The 18123-nt window shown below is 39.2% G+C and overlaps 1 protein-coding gene and 1 pseudogene across 3 annotated transcripts in view; one reads left to right on the forward strand and one right to left on the reverse strand.

Moving 5' to 3' along the window:
* Positions 1-18123, reverse strand: part of TRIM24 (tripartite motif containing 24) — a 104415-nt gene that overhangs the window by 64813 nt on the left and 21479 nt on the right. For all 3 annotated transcript variants that reach the window (XM_028159028.2, XM_008150491.3, XM_008150490.3), the window contains exon 2: positions 4487-4605. In XM_028159028.2, the coding sequence (XP_028014829.2) occupies positions 4487-4605 (119 nt within the window). The remainder of the gene's footprint in view (positions 1-4486; positions 4606-18123) is intronic.
* Positions 8030-8718, forward strand: LOC103294101 (ubiquitin-conjugating enzyme E2 C-like; annotated as a pseudogene).

The following is an 18123-nucleotide window of genomic DNA, read 5'->3' on the forward strand; positions in this document are numbered from 1 at the left end:
CAGTTGGTTGGTACAGTTTTCTGTACACCAAAAGGTTTCAGGTTCAATTCCTGGTCAGGGCACATATCTAAGTTATGGGTTTGATCCAAGGCTGGGGTGCATATGGGAGTCAACTAATTGATGTTTCCCACTCTTCCTTCTTCTCTTCATAAAGATCAATAAGAACATATCCAGGGGTGAGGATTTAAAAAAAAAAAAGTAAAACCCTATAATAATTACACTATATAAACACACTTCTGAGGTATTTTTTCTTTCCCTTTTTTTTAAAGTAAAAAGCATATTAAATCATTCTTCTGAAAGACATAGTAAAATGACTAACCCAATGGTGTTAAGCATCCTAGCACCCATATTGTGGTCTCCAAATACCTTTCCAGATTAAAAGAAACCAAGGATCCTAGGAGAAATGGCTGGTTCCAGGTCTAGAACAGAAAATGACCAGTATCTTGTCAAAAGAGAAAGCAAGAGAAACAGCAATGACTATGGTAATTGTGTCAAGAGGACTCAGGAATCAATGTGAGTCTCCTATTGCCAAATGGCACAATTTGAGCACCAATAAAAATAACCACAACACATTTTATGTTAATAATCCATGATTTTATAATGATAAACACAAACACCTACCTACCACTCATGAGTCACCTTAGTAGAAACTAAGTTACTACTCTAAAAATTAGCAATGAGCCCAGCCAGTGTGGCTCAGCGGTTGAGTGTTAACCTATGAATCGGGAGGTCAGGGTTCCATTCCAGGTTAGGGCACATGCCTGGATTGTGGGCTGGATCCCCAGTACTGGGTGTGCAGGAAGCAGCTGATCAATGATTCTCTCTCATCATTGATGTTTCTATCTCTCTCCTCTCCCTTCCTTTGTAAAATCAATAAAATAATATATTTTTTAAAAATTAGTAACTAGCTCTAACTGGTTTGGCTCAGTGGACAGAGCATCTGCCTGAGGACTGAGAGGTCCCAGGTTCGATTCCGGTCAAGGGCATGGACCTTGGTTGCGGGCATGTCCCCAGTAGGGGGTGTGCAGGAGGCAGCTGATCGATGTTTCTCTCTCATCGATGTTTCTAACCCTCTATCTTTTCCCTTCCTCTCTGTAAAAAAATCAATAAAAATATATTTTAAAAAAGTTAGCAACTGAAGGGAAAGAATCAATGTTTAACCTACCTTCCCTGCTTAACCAAAGAATAGAGAAAGAAAACTCTTTCCATTCTAGTGTTAAGATAAAGGGGAATGATAGAATGACCATGTAATCATTTCACAAAGCCCTAATGAAATATGGATTTGGCAATGATCATTAATGGACATAAACATCAGAAAAGAGAAAGACAACCAAACATCATATGCTTGCCAATTGAAATACAAATGGACATATGAGAGAAATTATTTTACACACCCCCTTAACCCTCCACCCCTGCACCCAATGGGACCAGAATCTAACCTAGCCTCTACATTTTTATTTCCAGTTTACACAAAAGAGAGAAAAGCACATTAAATGACTTCATGGAAATGGTCAGCAAAATTCAGAATAGGGCTAACTCTACTGAACTAACAACCCAGTTTATCCAACAAATATGTTAGAAGAGAGAAAAAAGAAAGCCAGTGAGGCAAAGGGGTGATTTGAGATTACATTAAAGATATTTTTTAGATAAATCAACCAAATGCATTGTGTAAGCCTTATTGGATCCTTATATATTTTTAGATAAATCAACCAAATGCATTGTGTAAGCCTTATTGGATCCTTATATATTGTGTAAGCCTTATTGGATCCTTATATAAATAAGCTACTGTTTAAAAAAAGAAACTGCAACAAATAGAGATTTGCCAAAACCGGTTTGGCTCAGTGGATAGAGCGTCAGCCTGCGGACTCAAGGGTCCCAGGTTCAATTCCGGTCAAGGGCATGTACCTTGGTTGCGGGCACATCCCCAGTAGGGGGTGTGCAAGAGGCAGCTGATCGATGTTTCTCTCTCATCGATGTTTCTAACGCTCTATCCCTCTCTGTAAAAAAATCAATAAAATATATTTAAAAACAAAACAAAACAAAAAAACAAATAGAGATATGTAATCAGTGTCTGAATGTTTGATAATATTAAGGAATTACTATAAATTTTACATATAAATTAATATGGTGGTTATATTTTTTAAAAATTTATTTTTCCATAGTAATAAATACTGAAATATTTATGGGATTATATAAAACCTGGAATTAACTTCAACATAATCGTGTGTTGTGTGTGTGTGTGTGTGTGTGTATGTGTGTGTGTCGGGGGGAGGGGGTGTCAGGGTTATTTTACATAAAACAAGAGTTGTGAACAATTGAGCTAATGGGTACATGGGAGTCTGTTATGCTAAACTGTCAATTTTGGGGAATGCTTGAAATTATCCATCACAAAAGTTTTTCAAACTTTATGTCTAGCTATAAATTCTTCAGAGCTCCAGTGTGACCACAAAAGACATTTCTATCTTATAGATAAATTTACCACATTCAAAACCCATTCTCTACACCTCTGTCTACTTCCCGGCTCTCTTGATTTGTTAAAAGGAACCACCATCTTGGCAGTGGGGCCTCTCTCATCTTCCACATGCAATCAGGTATTATCAAGTCCTGAGTGGACTATAACTTATCCCTTCCTTTCCTTATCACCACCATGCTAGTTCAGCTCTACCTCTCACCTACTGCTTCCTAACCCCAACTCATCCTACATTATCACCCAAGTCTTTATTCCCAAAATATCCCTACAAGCATCTTATTCTTTGAACCAAACTTAATACTCTTCCCACCTCCACTTACTTAACACTGAAGAGGTCTATTGGACTCTATCTCTAGTTTAATTGATTGTAACTTATTTTATGTTTCTGTAATAGAAGCAGAGTAAATAAACAAACACTGAAAACTGATTATAAAGACATAAAACAGCCTCTTAAAATTGTCCTTTAGATGTGAATTCCTTCAATTCTCACCTCTTACCATAATTTCATGTCTTATCATTTCTCCACCTGGTTGATTATTTATGCTGCTTTGTTTTTTAATTTTCTGGGTTGATCATTCACATGTACTACTAGAGTTCACCTAAACTGTAATTGATGTGTGATATTACTAACAAAATACATCTGAAAATATTATCATATATAAAGCAAAGTAATAGGGCACTCTAGACAACAGAAACAAAGTCAGTAGTATTCAGAAGGGAACTTCCAGTGGGGCTATTTGACACTGTAACTCACATAATTATTATTCCATGCCTTAAAGCTGATTTCACAACAATTAGGAATGTTTATTCTCTGCACCAAACCCTGTTTTGATCTTGATGAAAGTTCACATTAGGAAGAGTTGTAGATATTTTTTAAACAAAGAGTTATTTTAGTTAGTAGTGGTTATATTCATTTAAAGTGAACCCTAAGTTCCTATAGTTCCCAATGGGAAAAAAAACAACACTGAAAATGAAAGTACAGAAACTTAGCTATGTGATTACTGAAGTCCTAAATATTACTTTTTAGATTTTTACATTTTAGATTAACAATCATTTTTTTATACTCAGATTCAGTTCCTTCAGAGATATTCTGTTCCAAATTGAAGAAACTGCCTAGAGAAACTATCAATGATTCATGATCCAAAAATAAGAATAATACACTACACTTAAATTTAGCACATACTGCAGAATTATAGCTCACCTCCACTAGAGTACATCCACTAGGAACCTGACATTTAGATATAAGAGGCCAACAGAAATGTTCTACATGTGGGTTTATGGAAGTAAGGAAAAAAGAAAAACACCATTGGACCTCTAAATGTAATACCTTGGACAATGCCACCAAATGAGGCTTTCAAAGAAATACCATGTAGGAAAGAAGACTTTCTTAAAATGTAGAAACTGTATTGGATCATATATATCATTAAAGAGCTTATAATTAAAACAGAAAAAATTTTTAAAGGGGGGCTTAAAATAAAAAATCTAATTGTCAATACAGAGTAAAATTACAAAGAAATGAAATTAAATAATGTCAAGTATAGAATAAAGGTTTTCTCTGCCAGGATAGGTAAGATAGAAGTGTCATCAGAGCTTCTAGATTGGCACTATTTTATTCCTTCAGATGAATTAATCATTATTCTTCATATACATATATTCCTTTAAAATACCATATCATTTCATAGATATAATGCTCTAATGTTTGACACCTTTTATTTTCAAGTCCTCTAACATTTCTGGCTGTCTCATTAAGAGGAGGCAAAAGGTCCCGGCTGGTGTAGCTCAGTGGTTGAGTGTCAACCTATGAACCAGGAGGTCATGGTTCAATTCCCCATCAGGGCACATGCCCAAGTTGTGGGCACGATCCCAGTAGAGGGCATGCAGGAGGCAGCCAATGAATGATTCTCTTTCATCACTGATGTTTCTATCCCTCTCTCCCTCTCCCTCACTGAATCAATAAAAATATATTTAAAAATAAAAAAAAGAGGAGGCACAAGATTCAAGACTTAATACACTCACCTGATTAGATTTTTCTACCGTACTACTGGGAACCTCAGTAGTATCCTTCACAAAAAAATTATCTATGATGTGTCGCTCTGCACATTCTTGGCTGCAAACTGGACAGCGAATGACTCCCACTAAAAAAGACAACAAATTGAGGTATAATTGACATCTGGCCTAATAATAGACAAATATGCAAATTGACCGCACCTTCGCTACGCCCAAGCCACACCCACCAGCCAAGCCACGCCCACAACCAATCAGGACGAGTATGCAAATTACCCCAACAAAGATGGCGGCTAATTTTCATATCAAGACAGCGTAGAAAGAAGCCAAGAGATGCTGAAGGGAGCAAAGCTGCAGAGAAGCAAGCAAGCTGGGGGGGAGGAGAAGGGAGGAGCGGAGGCGGGCCGGGGGAGAAGGAAGGAGAGCGGGGCGGGCTGGCAGAGAAGGCGGGCCGGGGGACAAGGGAGGAGCGGAGGCGGGGCGGGGTAGAGTGCAGCAGGAAACCCTATTGTAGGATTTTTCCTGCAACGGGAATGCTAGTAACATTGTATTACTTTCAGGTGTACAACATAATGACTTGATATACGTATGTACTGTAAAATAATCACCAAAATAAGTTCAGTTAGCATCCATCACCATGCAGTGACAAAATTGTTTTCTTGTGGTTAAGAACTTTCAAGATCCACTCTCCTAGCTTTCAAATATGCAATACATTATAGTATTAACTACAGTCACCATACTGTATATTTGTTCCCATGACATTCACTTTATAATTACAAATCTGTACCTTATGACTCTTCACCCATTTAATTCACCCCCAACCCTTCCTTAGGCAAACACCAATTTGTTCTCTATATCCGTGAGCTCACATTTTTAAGTTTTAATACAAATCTACTAAGCACTAAAACCAACCAATCTCATCCAAACTGGGAATAGGTTCTTTTATAATGTTCATGCTCTTCAAATTCATACCTGCTGCTACTTAACACAAAGCAATTCAGTTTATGTACATATAAGGATTTTATATGTGTGTGTCTATACATATCCCACACCTAGTCCCCATAATTTTAAATGAGTTACTCCTCCAAATAAACATCCCTATGGACTACTCTTTTTCTTGTTTAGCAACTTCTCTAGCAGTGGTTTTCAGATAGGAATATGCAGAAGTACGTGGGAGATTACTAAAAGAACAGAGAGCTCTGGTTCGCTCTGGACCTATAGCATCAGGATTTGTGAAAGTGGAGCACAGACATACTTGTTTAGTTTAACCCTTTGCACTCGCTTGCTTTTTTCTCGATTCCTTTATTCTAATGCTAACGTGTCGAGTCACACTCGACATCCGAGTGCAAAAGGTTAAAATCTCCTTGGGAGATTAGGAAACACTATTCTATTTCCCTTTAATAAGTGCAAATAATGTTCCTTTAGGGGAGAAAAGGAATCATCTACACTAATAAAAAAGATGCAAATTGACCGTACCTTCACGACGCCCACCAGCCAATCAGAGTGAGTATGCAAATTAACCCAAAGATGGTGGGTTAATTTGCATACACAATCGCTGAGCAGCCGGGGGTAGGGCGACTCAAGCGTTCTGCACAGCCCCAGCAGCTCTGGGCCTCTGGGCAGCATGGGAAGGTGGAAAGGTGGCTCCGGACCGGATCGAAGGCGGTGCCGGCAGCCAGGGGGAGGAAGGCCCATTCTTGCATGAATCTTTGTGCATCGGGCCTCTAGTTTCTTATAGTGCTTGATAAGACAACACATAATTATGAATGAGTTAACCCTTGCTTGCTTTTTTCTCGAGCTGCTACCGATGCTAACAGTGTCGAGTCACACTCGACATCCGAGTGCAAAAGGTTAAAATCTAAATTTGTAGTTAAATTTTTATATATCTAATTAGTGTTCCCGTTGCAGGAAAAATCCTGCAATAGGGTTTCCTGCTGCACTCTACCCCGCCCCGCCTCCGCTCCTCCCTTGTCCCCCGGCCCACCTTCTCCGCCAGCCCGCCCCACTCTCCTTCCTTCTCCCCCGGCCCTGCCTCCGCTCCACCCTTCTCCTCCCCCTGGCTTGCTTGCTTCTCCACAGCTTTGCTCCCTTCAGCATCTCTTGGCTTCTTTCTACGCAGTCTTGGTATGCAAATTAGCCGCCATCTTTGTTGGGGGTAATTTGCATGCTCGTCCTGATTGGTTGGTGGGCGTGGCTTGGGCGTAGCAAAGGTGCGGTCAATTTGAATATTTGTCTATTATCAGGTAGGATATAAACTTGATGCTGTAATTTGTACCAAGGAGACTGCAATAAGTTTCTCAGATAATTTTGCAAAATAAAATGCATTAGAATAAGCATAAAACAATCCAAAGGTCAATAATTTTATTTGTATATACAAGCAATAAACACATTTCTTAAAATTTAAAATCCACTTTATAATAACAATAAAAGTATGTTAAGTACTTAGGAATAAATTTTTAAAAATGTATAAGGCCATTCGAGAAAAATATATCTAAGTAATAAAAAAAATGTCCATGATGTTAAAGATGGCAAATCTCCCCAAACATATCTACAGATTCAATTCAGTTTTAATAACAATCCAAACAGGAATTTCAATAGAATTTTTCATTGAAATTAATTAAGAACTACAACTAGTCAAAAGATTGCTATGAAGAAAATGAAAAAAAAAGGCTCCAAGCTGAGAGATCTACCCAACACATATAATTAAAGTCTATAAATATGTGACAATGCATTTTGCAGAAGAGAAAGATGGCATAAACACATTTTCCCTATTCCTCCAGATAAATATGGCTAAAACCCTAGACATTCTATATAAAACAAGGTAGAGAAAAGGTGACAGACCAGCTAGAGGCCTCAGAACCCAAGGAACCTAGGTTTTCTTTTAGCCTTATATAATAAAGTGGGTGTTGCTAAAGCCACCATACCCAAAACACTAACAGGTGTAAAACAACAACAAAAATGCTCGAAGAAGCATGCTTCCTCTATCCAAAGGACCAGGGAAAGGGTAGCCTAACAAAACAGAAAACATTTAGATAGTAACTGCTCTACTCCAGCCGACTGGGGGCGGGGGGGGGGGGGTGGGGGGGGGAGAGAAGAGATGCACTCCCCTTTCCCACTATCAGAGACTGATGGGATATCTAGACTTCCACCTTGGCCAAACAAAAACAGGGTGCCCCTAACTATCCCCTGCTGGGCATTGTCAGAGAGCTCTGGTGAGAGCTGAGGCTTTGATCCCCATTCGGTTGTAATGAGGCCCCTTGCAGTCTCATTGGAGACCATATGAATGAATCTGACAGTTAATAGTAAATATGCTTAGGTACTATATAGAGTCTAGAGTTGTAGGTATAGATAGGCTTTATTTAAATGTTTCAATTGCTTTGGTTGTCACACAGTTTATAGTCAAAGATCTAAAAAGTATGTTAGTCAGATCCTAGAGGCCTGCTGTAAAGCAAGTTCCAAGAAAAAAAAATGTTTAAAAGAAATGTTTAAAAGTATACTTTGCTTCGCAATTACAGTCGTGTTCTCCAAGTTCGCATCTCTCCCAGCGCTGCCCAGATGGCCTCCCAAAACCGCGACCCAGCCGCAGCCAGCGTCGCCGCAGCTGTAAAAGAGCCGAGTCCAGCGGGGGCGCCGCCCGGGGCCCGGTGGGCAAGAGGTTACATCAGGAGCTGATGACCCTCATGACATCTGGCGACAAAGGAATTTCTGCCTTCCCTGAATCAGACAACCTTTTCAAATGGGTGGGGACCATCCATGGAGCAGCTGGCACAGTATACGAAGACTTGAGGTATAAACTCTCCCTAGTTTCCCAGTGGCTACCCGTACAATGCGCCCACGGTGAAATTCCTCATGCCCTGCTACCACCCCAGCGTAGACACCCAGGGTAACATCTGCCTGGACATCCTAAAGGACAAGTGGTCTGCCCTGTATGACGTCAGGACCATCCTGCTCTCCATCCAGAGCCTGCTAGGAGAACCCAACATCGATAGCCCATTGAACACACATGCTGCAGAGCTCTGGAAAAACCCCACAGCCTTCATGAAGTACCTACAGGAAAACTACGCAAAGCAGGTCTCCAGCCAAGAGCCCTGACCTGGGCTGTCCAGCCTGTCTCCTTGTGCTGTCTTTTTCTTTTTTCCTCGGATGGTCTGTCCTTGCCTTGATTTCTGTATAGGACTCTATCTTCAGCTGTGGTGTCATATTTGTTTTGTGTCTATTTTTTAAATTAAGTATCTGGTTGAGCCCCTGTGATGAATATATTAAATAAATACGTTTTGAATTAAAAAAAAAAAAGTATACTTTGCTTGAGATAACATAAATATAGCTAGTTAAGTATAAAGTAACTGACAGCTTAAACAATAACAAAGTTCACAAAATGTTCAGTTTCTGTCCTTTGCTTTGAAGATTACATCACTGATGCACAATCATGAGATATTTTGCAGAATCTTGGTTCCTCAACCTATTTATATTACCTGCACACAGTTCTAAGGCTACAGACAAGATGACATCAGAAACTAAATTAATCAGACTAGAGAAAACCACTGAAGCTTGCACAAGAGTTAACCAATCAGCTTCACCTGTGATTCCCTGACCCTCAATCTTTGGTCTTTAAAAACCCTTGATTGAAAGAAGTGATAGCTTCCCATTTCCTTTGCTTGGCACCCTGCAAATAAACAGCTCTAATTTCTCCACTGGAAACCTCAATATTCAGTGTTTGGCTCTGCTGCACATTGGGCAGGCACACACCTTCATTCAGTTTCGTTACAGGAGCCTGAACTTGCACCTCCAGCATGGTAATGAGATACTCTTCCACCTCTATGCTGTGCTGGCATCAGAGGAGGCCTAAAGTCAGGACTTTTATTACTGCCTACCAGTAACCTCCTTTCCCTGCCCATGTGCCCACTCCTTAAAGGTGTCAATGAAAAAAGACACATGGAAAGCAGTCAATAGGCACCCATATCCCTACCAGCCAAGGATGTATCAACAGACGCCTCGGGGGAGCCTGAACTTTCATGCCGTCCACAGTATGGAGAAGGCTGTCCCACTTGTTCCAGGTGTCACAGAGGCAGAAAATAATAAATATAAGAGCAGAAATCAATGGAACTGAAAACTGAAAAGTCAATGAAACAAAAAACTGGTTATTTGAGTAAGTCAATAAACTTAACAGGCTTCCAGCAAGATTGACAAGATAAAGAAGATATAAATGACCAAGAAGGAATGAAAGAGAGAATATCACTACAGACCAAAGGACATAAAAAGAATAGGGGAACACTAAGAACATGACTCATATAAATGTAACAATGTAATGAACCAATTCCTCAAAAAGCACAAACTACCAAAACTTACCCAATATGAAATTAATTTGAATATCCCTATAAGTATATGGCAGTTGGTTCTAAACAACTTAAGTGCAAAACTAACAAACATGTATAGGATTTATATGCTGAAAACTACAAAATACTGATAAAAGAAATCAAAGAAGATCTAAATAAATGGAGAGACACAGTGTTCATGGATAGGGGTAATAAATATAGCAAAAATGTCAATTCTCCTTAATACGATCTACAAGTTTAACACAATTCCTAATATAATCCCAGCAACATTTTTTTGTAAATTTAGACATTACCTCAAGACTTATATAGAAAGGCAAATGCATAACTAAATCAATATTGAAAAGAAGAATAGAGAAATCACTCTATCCAATATCAAAACTTATATAAGCTATGAATAGCTATGATAATCAAGAATGTCTGATATTGACCAAGGGAGGGGGAGGGATAGACACATAGACGAATGAAACAAAAGAGACCTGAACTAGAGACACACACACAAGCAGGGCCACCTGATTTTTTACAAAGATGTAAAAGTATCTTTATGCTGACAAGTATAAAATGCTGATAATATACTTGCCCTAGCCAGTTTGTATCAGTGGATAGAGTGTTGACCCGAAGATTGAAGGGTCCCGGGTTCAATTCCAGTCAAGAGCATGTACCTCGATTGCAGGTTCAATCCCCAGCCCTGGTCGGCATGCATGCAGGGGCAACCAATCAATATGGGCAAACTTCTCTCACATTGAAGTTTCTCTCTCTCTCTGTCTCTTACCCATCCCTTCCTCTCTCTAAAAATCAATGGAAAAATATCCTCAAGTGAGTATTAACAACAACAAAAAAGTGCTGATAATATACTGTGTTCGTGGGTTGTTAGACTCAGTGCAGTAAAGATGTTAAGTCTCCCCAAATAAGATTTCATTGTAGGTATAGACAAGATTATTTCAAGATGTAGGGGAAAAGAAAAGGAACTGGAATAACTAAAGCAATCTTGAAAAAGAAAAGGTGAGAAGAATCACTATCAATTTTAAGACTTATATAGATACTAGAGACCCTGTGCATGGATTTGTGCACATTGAAAGGAAATTAATTAGAAGGTGGGACTGGGTGAGATGGGCCAGACACACCCTGGAGCCAACTTCCCGTGGTCCCTCTCTAGCCAGCCACACGTGGGGTGACACCGGGGCTCAAAGGGTGTCTGCAGAGTGAGCGAGGTCCCTCCGGCTGGTAGGGTCCCTCAGCCTGGCCTGCGGGGATAGAGCTTAGAAGGCAGACACCCCAAGTCCCCTGGGCTAAGTCATTCCCTCACACAGCAAAGGACATCTTTCCCACATAGACATTTGCCTTGCCTGGGGGGAAAACAATAGACACACCCTATTGGAGAACACCTTGCCCTAAGGCCGTGGTCGGCAAACTGCGGCTGGAGAGCCACATGCGGCTCTTTGGCCCCTTGAGTGTGGCTCTTCCACAAAATACCACGGCCTGGGCAAGTCTATTTTGAAGAAGTGGCATTAGAAGAAGTTTACGTTTAAAAAACTTGGCTCTCAAAAGAAATTTCAATCGTTGTACTGTTGATATTTGGGTCTGTTGACTAATGAGTTTGCCAACCACTGCCCTAAGGCCACTTAAGAGATTAAAAATCACAATTAGCCACCAGACAGTAGCAACTGCCCCACTCTGTTGGAAAAAACCTCTCCCCACACTTAAGGGGCAATTAAAGTTAGAAACCTATCAGTCTGTAAGCAGAGGCAGTCTCCGGAGGCTTTGAGTCTCTGCCTAATCTGATTAGTCAGAAAACTTCCCTAACCTGGTAAAGGAAAAAGTCACACAAGTTCAGGAGGCACAGAAAATCCCAATCAAGAAGAACCTGAACAGGCCCACACCCAGACACATCATAATTAAAATGCCAAAAATTAAAGACAAAGAGAGAATCTTAATCATTTGTATGCCATAAGTGTCTAATGGCACTTTAAAAATCATTTTCTATGAGAATTTTCAAAGGAAAATATTCAAGAACACCCGAATTGTAATATATTTATTTTTATAATAGTCATTGCAAATTGATTTCTTTTTAATTAAATTCAAAATATGGTGGCATGAGTGGATGGTTTCCGTTTTGGACACGTGGACATTAACTGGTTAAAGGCAGCAAGTAAAAAGAAAACTGTTACCTACAAAGGAGTTCCCATAAGGCTGGAGTAGGAATACTCATATCTGACAAAACAGACTTCAAAATGAAGGCCATCACATGGATCATTCACAAAGATAGACCACATGTTAGGACACAAAACAAGTCTCTACAAGTACAAGAAGATTAAAATCATATCAAGCACCTTCTCATATCACAATGGAATGAAATTAGAAATCAACTACAGTAAAAATACCCAAAAACATTCAAAACAAAAAAACATTCAAACACATGGAGGCTAAATAGCATGTTATTAAACAATGAATGGGTTACCAACAAGATCAAAAAAGAAAAAACTTTCTGGAAACAAATGAAAAAATTTATATGACACTAAAAAAGACCCTGAATACCTCAGCAATCTTGAAAGAACAAAGTTGGAGGGATCACAATACCAGGTATCAAGTTATATTACAATGCCACCGTAATCAAAACAGCCTGATAATGGCACAAGAACAGGCATATAGATCAATGGAACAGAACAGAGACCCCAGATATTTACCCAAGCCATTATACTCAATATTTGACAAAGAAGGCAAGAACATACAATGGAGTCAAGAATCTCTTCAATAAATGGTGTTGGGAAAATTGGATAGATACATGCAAAAAAATGAAACTAGACCACCAAATTACACCATACACAAGAATAAACTCAAAATGGATAAAAGTCTTAAATGTAAGTTGTGAAACCATAAAAATCTTAGAAGAAACCATAGGCAGCAAAATCTCAGACATCTCTGTAGCAATATATTTACAGATACATCTCCTAGGGCAAAGGCAACTAAGGAGAAAATAAACAAATGGGACATCAAAATTAAAAGCTTCTTCACAGCAAAAGAAACCATCAATAAAACAAAGGGAGTGCACTGTATGGGAGATTTAGCAATGATACATCTGATAAAGGGTTAATATCAAAAATATATAAGGAACTCATAGATATGAGAGGAGGAACTGAGAGAGCAGCTGTACTGGTAAAAGCTTTTCAATCTCCATTGTTTCCAACCGTTTCTCCTAAAGGAAATACTGAAGATTACAAAGTGGCATATAACATGTTCAGAGTCAAGACAAGGGAACCTACAAGGGAGTTGAAGGACCCAGGCAGTAAATTAAAAAAAAAAAAGGAACTCATACAACTTAACAAAAGGAAGACAAATAATCCAATTAAAAAATGGGCAAATGACCTAAATAAACACTTCTCCAAAGTGGACATACAGATGGCCAAGAGACATATGAAAAAATCCTCAAAGAGCCCACAGCTGGCATGGCTCAGTGGTTGAATATCTACCTATGAACCAGAAGGTCACAGTTCGATTCCCGGTCAGGACACATTCATAGGCTGTGGCCTCCATCCCCACTGGTGGTATGCAGGAGGCAGCCAATTGATGTTTCTCATCATTGATGTTTTTCTCTCTCCCTCTCCCTTCTCTAAAATCAATAATATACAGACATATATTTTTAAATGCTCGAAGTCACTGATCATCAGAGATGCAAATTAAAATGAGAATGAGGTATCACCTTAAGAGAAGGCTAAACCCTATTTTGTAAAACTGTTTGAAATTCTCTGCTATTTAGATAGTCCCTTGTTCTGTAAAGTCAACTCTGCTATTTTTAGACAGCCCCTTATTCTGCAAAAATAACTTTGCTTCCTAGCCTGCTTGAATAATAAGGAAGATAAACTTAGTTGTCTGACCTTGTAGTCCAGAGACTAGACACTCACGTGCTCTCATGCCAGATATATTTAATTGAATAGAGCAGTGTTGTTTTCAAGGCCACAAGCTTCCAGCGAGATAACTACTAACTAAGCACACATAGGGCTGGCTCTTTAATAAAAAGGAAACTTCTGCTTGTTGCTTTGCCCAGAATTTGAAAGACATTTTTCTCTGGGACCGCACATAAATGGTAACAAAGTGGAACTCCAATCTAAGGGTTGCTTGGTTTTCTCTGGTCTTCTGTAACACTTATACCTGTCATAATGGCTATCATCAAGAAATCAAAAAATGACAAGATATGGAGAAAGGGGAACCCTAGTACACTGTGGTGGGAATGTAGACTGGTACAGCCACTATGGAAAACAGTATGTAGTTTCCTCAAAAAATTAAATAAAGAACTGCCATTTGACCCAGTGATCTAACTTCTAGGAATCTATCCTAAGAAACCCGAAACACCAATCAGAAAGAGTGTATGCACCCTTATGTTCATAGCAGTACAATTTACAATAGCTAAGATATGGAAATAGCCCAAGTGCCCATCAGTAGACAAGTGGATAAAAAAGCTGTGTTACATTTGTACCATGGAATATTATACAACAGTAAAAAGAAGGATCTTTTACTCTTTGAAACAGCCTGGAGGGACCTAGAGAGTACTATGCTAAGCAAAATAAGTTAGTCAGAGAAAGACAAGTATCACATTATCTCAATCATAAGTGGAATCTAATGAACAAAATAAATTGATGAATAGATCCAGAGACATAAAAGCATGGAACAGACTGCAGAACCTCAGAGGAAAGTTGGGGGAGGTGGGTGGCTGGTTAGAAATCAAAGAACTTGTATGCATATATGCATAACCCACAGACATAGACAATAGGGTGGTGAAGGCCTGGAGAGAGTGGTGGGGTAGGCCAGAAGGGGACAATGGGGGGGGGGGGGGGGGAGGGGGGAACATATGTAATAGTTCAACAATAAAGAATTAATTAAAAATAAATAAAATACACACACAGGTTAAAAATAAAAGGATGAAAATGGATACACATTTAAACAATAAACATATGAAACTTGGAGAACTTATATCTGACAGAGTAGAACTACAGACTAAGAACTATTACCAGATATAAAGTGAGGACAGTGTAAATGATAAAGGGGTCAATTCTTCATGAAAACATATTAATCCTAAATGTACATGCACCAAATTAACAGAGCTTCAGAACAATCAATGTAAAAATTGATAGAACTCAAAAGAGAAGCAATACTTCATGATAGTTGGAGATTTCAACTCACTTTACAGTAATCAAAAGCAATAAAGAGAAAAACAGTAAGGATATATAAAAAAGAATGAAATACTTTGATCCAACTGATGTTTAAAGAACTCCCAGTGAGCAGATGCCTATTCTTTTTAAAATTATATATATTTTATTGATTTTTTTTACAGAGAGGAAGGGAGAGGGATAGAAAGTTAGAACATCGATGAGAGAAATACATCGATCAGCTGCCTCCTGCACACCCCCTACTGAGGATGTGCCCACAAACAAGGTACATGCCCTTGACTAGAATTGAACCTGGGACCCTTCAGTCCTTGGGCCAACACTCTATCCAATGAGCCAAACCAGTTAGGGCCAGATGCCTACTCTTTTAAGTGTGAATGGAATGTTCACCAAAATAACCTATGCTGGGCAATAAAATAGTGTGAATAAATTAAAAGAACTAAAAACACACAAAATATGTTTCATGACCACAATGGGATAAACTCAGAAATCAGTAATAGATAAAACTGGAAAATACCCAATATTTGGTTCCAAATAACTGATATATTAATGAAGAAAGGTCTAAAAATCAATAATCTAAGCCTCCACTCCAAGAAGCAGGAAAAAGAGAGAGAGAGAGAGAGAGAGAGAGAGCGAGCATTAATCTTAAAGAAAATAGACGACTGGAAATAATAAGGAACAGAAAGTAGGGGGAAGGGAAGAAAATGAGAATAAAGAAATCAATGAAACCAAAGCCAGTTCTACAAGGCAATGGGTAGGTAAAAATTAGTAACAGAAATACAACAATGGAACAGAATAGAGTCCAAAAATAGACATATACTAGTATATATAGAAAATGTCTAAAGTATTTATTCATTGTCTCAAAAGGATAAATTGAGATAAAACAAAATGGGTGTGAATCTGTAGAAGTGAAATGAGAAATCCTACAAATTTGCCAGAATGAATGAATCTCAAGTCATATAAAAAGAAACTACTTCTAGATATAGCACACTAAAATTGCAAAAACCAAAGGGGGTGAGAGGATAAAAAGAAAAATCTTACAGAAAAAAAGAAAAGGTGGGTTCTCATAAAAAAATACAAAAGTAAGACTTATAGCCTACTTCTAATCAGCAATGATGGGAAAGAGAAGACAATAGAAAGACATCTTATACAGCCAGAACTCTTAAATCCAGCAGAAAAAATCGCTCAAGATAAAATAAGATGCATTCGTTGAAAGATAAACTGTCGCAATGGATAATAAAATTCCGCAATATGCTGTTATGTTACCATTTAATATTTTTCGGGTTCACTAGTTCATGTAGTTTTAGATTTTTGTTTTAATTTTGGCATAAACTTATTTTTGAATGTGAAACATTTACATGTTTTAAAAATCAAAAACTATATTAAAAAGGTATACAAAGTGATGTCAGAGGAATGCTGCATGAGGGTGCACCATGTCTTTTCCCCCTGAAATTTCAACAAGCTAACCAACTATAATTCAACGAAGAAATCCCTGCTTAACACAGATGCACGCCTGAGAGACCTTCACACTGAAACATCTAAAGGTGGGCAAATGGGAATAATCAGGGAGATGAGAAGGGAGGAAAGTGCAGACCACCAGCAGATGCAGCCCTGCAACTGACACCAGGATCTGCCTGGAGAAGGGAGGAAGCCCTTGGTAGTAGGCACTTCCTTCTGCCAGAAGGAGCAAACCAAATTCAGCAGCATGTAAAAAGGGGAATATACCATCACTAAGTAGATTTCTGCCTAGGAATGCAAAATCATTTTATTAGAAAATCATCCTTAGAATTCACTATACAACATATTAAAGGAACACATTATCTTCTCATTAGATGCAGAAAAGGTTTGATTTTTAAAAAAATATATTCATAACTTTAGAAAACCAAAAACCTTTTGTAGCTAATAGAAATAAATAGGTTGTGGTAAGGTCTAAAAATTAAGACTTAATATAATGTGCTGCTCAATTCTGGTAAAATTGGAGCCAAGAAGAGCATAACCACGGGTTCTCCTCCCCTCTACTCCCACAGATAAGGTCCCCAACTAAACATCCCTCCTTTATCAACAGGACCAGGTAGTTTCTGCTTATCCCCGACGAGCGGGTTTTATTTTCTGCCAGCTTATAGAATTATGCAAAAAAACCAATTGCATCTTCTAGGGGGCACCCCACTTTCATAAAAGTATATATAAAGACTGCCTCCCACAGTACCTGGTTGCTAACTCTGCCACAAGTGTAACCTCTGTGTGGCCTTGCATGGTACTCAGTGATCTCCCCAAGAGGGTTGTGAGTATATGTGACTAATAAACTGCTGTCAATCTCATCTGTCCAGTGTTGGGTGTTGTGTTAGGCCATTCCTAGGGTAGGAATCTCTCCCTCACCAATGGGATGAATAAGCTATCAAAACAATACAGTATACTAGAGGCCCGGTGCACGAATTCGTGCACAAGTGGGGTCCCTCGGCCTGGCCTGCGGGATCGGGCAAAAACTGGTTCTCCAACATCCCCCGAAGGGTCCCGGATTGCAAGAGGGCACAGGCCAGGCTGAGGGACCCCACTGGTGCACAACTGGGGCCGTGTAGGGACACAGGAGGTTGGCCAGCTGGGGAGGGGCTGTGGGAGGGCTCCAAGGCATGTCTGGCCCATCTTGCTCAGTCCCAATCAGCAGGACCCCAGCAGCAAGCTAACCTACTGGTTGAAGCATCTGCCCCCTGGTGGTCAGTGCACGTCATAGCGAGCAGTTGAGTGGCCTTAGCATATTACATTTAGATTGGTTGAACAAGCTGACTTGTCACTTAGCATATTAGGCTTTTATTATATAGGATGTTTAACATTAAAAAAATAAATAACCCAGCTGGTGTGGCTCAGCAGTTGAGAGTCAACCTATGAACCAGGAGATCACGGTTTGATTCCTGGTCAGGGCACATGTCCACGTTGCGGGCTCAATCCCCAATGAGGGGTGTGCAGGAGGCAGCTAATTAATGATTCTCTTTCATCATTGATGTTTCTAACTATCTCTCTCTCTCTTTCTCTCCCTTCTCTAAAATCAATAAAACTATATTTTTAAAAAAATTTAATAAACACAGAAATAAAACCTGTGTTGGCCAGTGTGGCTCAACACATTTGATTGGCCAATGTGTTGGTTGGGTGTTGCCCTGTGCACCGA

The sequence above is a fragment of the Eptesicus fuscus genome, chromosome 14, assembly GCF_027574615.1.
Source record: "Eptesicus fuscus isolate TK198812 chromosome 14, DD_ASM_mEF_20220401, whole genome shotgun sequence".
Taxonomy (NCBI): domain Eukaryota; kingdom Metazoa; phylum Chordata; class Mammalia; order Chiroptera; family Vespertilionidae; genus Eptesicus; species Eptesicus fuscus.